General features: G+C 38.6%; 1 protein-coding gene across 1 annotated transcript; it reads left to right on the top strand.

The window, feature by feature from the left end:
- The first annotated feature begins 3,175 nt into the window (after positions 1–3,175).
- LOC147509716 (uncharacterized) lies at positions 3,176–4,324 on the top strand. Its single transcript, XM_086597897.1, has one exon. The coding sequence runs from the start codon at positions 3,176–3,178 to the stop codon at positions 4,322–4,324; it is 1,149 nt and encodes a 382-aa protein (XP_086454023.1).
- The last annotated feature ends 1,211 nt before the right edge of the window (positions 4,325–5,535 follow it).

The raw sequence follows: 5,535 nt of genomic DNA, 5'->3' as shown, positions 1-5,535 counted from the left end.
TCTATTTTTTTTTTCTCTTTTGTTTCACTCTTGTTTATTTTTCCTTTGGTTGAAAAGTGAACAAACAAAAAAACTTCTACAAATCGCCCAAACACCTTGAGACAATCAAAACATTTCGTGTTCCCAAAACTTAAATCATTACTCGCCCACAAATCGCCGTAACTACGGGCCCATGAATCTAGCCCAACAGTACCCGCACATTTCCCAAAACCTAAATTTAAAGCAAAACAGCTGTCAGACACGTGCCTTCAAACTTTACTTTTTAAACCGTTCTTATCCCATGCAACCGCTATCCACAGAACGGATAAAAAAAGGGGTTGTGTAAGTACCATCTGTTCTACACTACAGAGCATGTGTCCTCAAGACAGGACATCTTCCCTCAGCTCGTTCCACAACATCAGATCTTACCAACGACCCAACACCCAGGTCGTTTCTAGCAGCAGTTACAACCATTCATGGAAAGATATCAACTAGCGCAATCTTGGAGCTCAGTCAACGCAGTAATCAAGGAGTCATTTACTTTGTAACATCAAAGTAATTGCAAATCATCAAGATACCATACAAGGTGGATCTGCAATCCATAACGGTGCAAGCACACAACTATAAGTAGAGAGAGATGAACTACGTAAGGCTTGATTCAAGTTGATCTCGAGAAACTTGATACGTAGGCAACTCTTATCCCAAGAAGAGTGCAGCCATTCCCTATCCAACAAATCATCAGGTCGTAGTCCCAGAATAACCAACATCTACAGACCCCATCGGCTAATCGAGCCCAATGAAAACATGATTTGAAACGTTCTGGTTATATTACATGATCATATTAAAATTCAAATTATTGCGATCATATCTTAGATCGACAATGTCAAAAGAAAGTCTAAATGGGTTAGCGTTAATATCTATTGAAAATTAATTTTTAAATAAAATTAACTTTGAAAGCTTCATTACAGTTTTCTATCGTCCATCACTTTGAATTGTTTGCTTCAGAAACATTGAAATGTATGAATGATTCAATCATCTAAAATTGGTCGACCTACTAACAACAAACGTTGGAGTTTTCAGTTGGAACAATAGGATCATATGGTACAGTTTCAAGGACAAGGAGAAACTATCAGAATCTAAAATTCCAACAATTAGCGTTTAGTCCATTCTAACATCGGACCCTTCTAACATTTATGTCAAACTTCGTCGAAACTCATTTTGTCCCAACTCAGTATAACTTGTAATTGATATAAGAGGAGCCTTGATATAAGGGATTGTTGATATATATCTGTATTTTTATTGCGGGAACAAAAATTAGATGTTGTAATAGAGCACCATGCAGGAAGAAGCAATGTTTCTTATAGAACAACGTACTTACCGTACACGACATTATGTATACCATGTTTTACTCAAATAAAGAAGTAAATGTTTTTGTGTGTTTTTGTGTTAACCAGCTGGTAAGATTGAAATTAACAATTAGACCGGCATGAACAGTGTTTAGGTATGGAACCATACCTTCAACCTGAGATCGGGTTTGATGGAGAAGTGGCTGCACTCTTCCTTCGGAGAAGAGTTGCCTACGTATCGAGTCTTTTGCTAGACTCAAATCAAGCCAATCAAAGTTCCTTAGAGATTGAAGATTGAGCCCTTTGTGGAGAAGATAGAGCTTCCCTTTTATAGGCGTCAAGCTGTCTCCTCCCTTTCTAGATGCGTCTGTTATGAAGTAAAGACCTGGAGACCGTTACAGAGTAAAGTCTCTCATTAATGTTGTTGTTGACTATAGCACGGAGCGTAGTGCTTGTAAGTCGTGGTGCCGACTGTGATTGGAATCTGGACACGTGGTCTGCCACGAGTGGTTTAGAGTGGAGGGTACTGACAAACAAGATACGTTCCACATAAGCCAACATAATATCCATATAATCCATTATGTGTACCATTCTCTAGTAGGTAGAGAGATGCAAAGGTCCTTGTGCTAATTAGGTGGCTAGATTTAAATTTCAAATTAGAGCACCCCGAATTGGATACAACCCTGATATAACAACATAACTTTCCTATAAGACATTGAGTATGCCATCCTTTGGGCTTTAAAGAGAATCATCGGTTTTAGTGTTAAATAGGCTGTTAGATTCAAATATCAAATTAGAGCTTCCCGAACACAACCCGTTCCTCTGATGACAACATAGCTACCAGATAGGTCATTATGTATGCCATACTCAAGGTGGTCGAGATAAGGATCGGTTGTTGAGTTAATTAGGCGGTTAGATTCAAATTCAAAAATATAATATAAAACCTCAACACAACCTTTTTTTTCCTATTATGACACCATAGCTGCCTGGTAGGCCATTATTTACGCCATACCCTAGTCTGTAACGAGAAACATCAGTTTTAGAGTTAATTAGGCGGTCAGGTTCAAATTTGAAATTTTAGCACCCTCAACACAACACCTTATTCTTATATAACAAGATAGAACTTCTATAAGGCTAAGTCCAATGGTTAGGTGTGCCATCCCGCCAAACCACAATAGCATAGTGTATACAGTTAGCAGGTTAGCGTTTCCCAGCGCAATGGTTATTTCCACAACCGCCAGTGCATATGGCGTATAGGATTTTTTTTTTGGGACTCTCCAGCCGCCATTCTCACACGGGTGTGTGGGAAAAAAAATAAAAAAATGGATTTTTTTTTTGGACTCTCCAGCCGCCATTCTCAAAGGCATGTGGGAAAAAATATAAATTCTATCCGCCACACTGTGTGGCGTGTGGCTTAGATTTCTTCTACCCGCCACTCATACTGGTGTGTAGACTTGACGCTATCTCGTTAAAACTGGCGCTATATATAAGTAAACTTATACCAATAGCGTTGGCGGGTTAGCATTTTGACGCATCATTAGATCAAAATTTCCGTGATATTTGGTGTTTTGCCGCACCATTATTTGAGAAGCATCGGTTTTAGTGTTAAGTAGGTGGTTAGATTCAACCGTAGATTCAAATATCAAATGAGAGCTTCCTGAACACGCCACGGGAATGGATAGGACACGATAAGTTTACTATAAGACGGTATGTATGCCATACTCTGGTAAAAAAGGGTTGAGTTAAATATTAAATGCAGAAAACTTCTAGGCATTGAGAGAATATTAGAGGTCCAAATATTAAACCAGAAAACTCCACACTTGAAATTAAACCCACTCGAAAGAACAACAATGGGCAGCTCTACTTCACATGGAAAGAACAACAACAACAGCATCCAAACCAATAACACCAACAAGGACATGCCAACAGAAATTTGTGAACAAATTGTCAAACGTGCTCTACTTCCTTTTCTAAAAAAAGCCAAATTATTATCCCGAAAATGGGCATTCTTTACAAGTTCAAGTTCCTTCACCAAGGAGCACGCGTTGATGACGGGATCTTTTCTTGGTTACGTCATAAATACGGCAGACAAAAGGGAAACGACGATAACTTTTGCTTCAAGCATTGCAAACAACCCACCAATTCCATTTCCAAGTTTGGACTCCAGACCATATGGTACATTGGTCATTGCCTCGTCAATGGAAGGTATTGTTCTCTTGAACACACCTTACAAAAGATACCAACAGTTTTACATATGCAAACCAATGACTAGAAACGTTTATTGCCTAAATAATCCTAGGAACAAATTCTACACTGAATGTGTGGGCATGGTGGTGAATTCTGTGGAACCTTTGCGATTCAAAATAGTTAGGATTTCAATACTGAGGTACAGTTCTGTCCGGCCTTCCCGAGACAACAACAGGAGATTATGTATCTATCGTCATGTTGAATTATTTGATTCCCAAGTTGACAGATGGAAAAGGTTGGACGACCTGGAGTTGTCTGTTAATAATCATGAACACATTAACCCGAAGGTCGGAGTTATTGCAAATGGAATTCTGCATTGGTCTCTTTGGCATGTAGGAATATTGGTTTTTAACATTCGCCAGGAGCAATGGACAAGGATTAGGCTACTGGAGACTGAACGTCCATTTGAAACTTATAAATTATTTCTCTATGATGGCTCCGTAGCTGTTATGTTTTCCTTGTGGCCAGTGGGCAACACCTTTACTCAAAAAATATTTGAACTATTGGTTTTGCAGCAGTACAAGAACTGCCAGTGGAGTGAACCCAGGAGGTTTATATTGTATGATAGTTTCCACCATGCAAATTTCGTCAACCTACTGCCATCAGACATTGGAGTTTTCAGTTGGAACAATAAGATCATATGGTACAGTTTCATGGAGAATAAGGTCCTATCAAACCAAATAATCCCATCAAGTGGCATTCAGTCCATTTTCCCATTCCTGTCAGACTTTGCCGAAACCCAATTTAACTAGTCGTTTATATATCTAATTATTTATTTCCTATTAGCCAGTATGTTTTAATAGACTGGGTACTTATGTATCAAGAACATGAAGCACTGCATTGTGTTATGGTTCTATTAAATTATTACTTATTAAACATGGTATGTCCTTTCCTCAATGGTTAAATGCACGACAACATAACTATGTATGAAGACAACACAGTGTATCTCTAATACATAATCTGGAAACACCTATATTTGTACTTGTCCCTTTGTTGAGTTCTTGTTGTTTTTCTACGCACTTTTGTAATTATGTGTAACTTTCCCATTATGTTTAAGCTGAATTCACGTTTCTTGAATCATTGCCCATTATCATTTCACAGTTAAACTACATCAATTACAGTGAAAATACATCCAAAATGTTCACTCATTTCAACTTATGCTATCAGTAGATCCATTACAGTTCAATCGGCAAACCCTAAAGACTTAACGTACAAGTGCTGAAATATCTAAAACAGTCCCTTCCATGGTCATTTTAGAGGTACAGTTCCCCTCCACTGTTACCTTCACCTTCCCTCCTTCCGTGAGCTTTTCTTCCATAGTTGTAGTTGCTTGATGGCTGGCTTCATGGCTTTCTTCACCCAGGAGATCAATCCATTTGAAAGCACCGCATCTAGGTTGACTTCTGCACTTTAGAAACCTATGACCTTTGTTTATCCCTTGCTTACAGAAATATAGAGTCATTGTGTTTGACTTGCACCCCACACATGAGTAGTGCAAATAAGGACAGTTTCTCTTGCTATGGTCCGACTCAGCACAAAGAAAGCAACCCTGTACCTATACAAATCGCAACAGATAGTCTTGAATAGTCTTGGAAATTACTCCACATTTTGAAATGTGGAATTCTTGTACTCCTATAGTCCTTTATGTGCAACAATGTTCTTTCATAATTCCAAATTACCCCATTTGTTTAATAATGTTGCACACTTCTTCATTTGAGTTGCTATCAATGCTGCTTCCCTTTCCTCCTTTTATTCTTTTTGTTGGTGAGTATGGATACTCTGTTGTATAAGAATTTGAGCTATCACATATCTAATACAAGTATTTGCTGGGAATGTGGTGGGCATGGTGGTAGTGGCAGTGATGCTGCTAATGCTGGTGTTGGATCTGAGGTGTCGTGTGGAAGTAGTTGAGGTAATGAAAGTTGGACACTAGTCATTGGTCTCTCTAGTACATAACTCATAA

The sequence above is a fragment of the Coptis chinensis genome, chromosome 3 (genome assembly GCF_015680905.1).
Source record: "Coptis chinensis isolate HL-2020 chromosome 3, ASM1568090v1, whole genome shotgun sequence".
In the NCBI taxonomy this organism is placed as follows: Eukaryota; Viridiplantae; Streptophyta; class Magnoliopsida; order Ranunculales; family Ranunculaceae; genus Coptis; species Coptis chinensis.
Note: the sequence above shows the minus strand (reverse complement) of the source record. Positions and strands in the feature narration are given on the sequence as shown.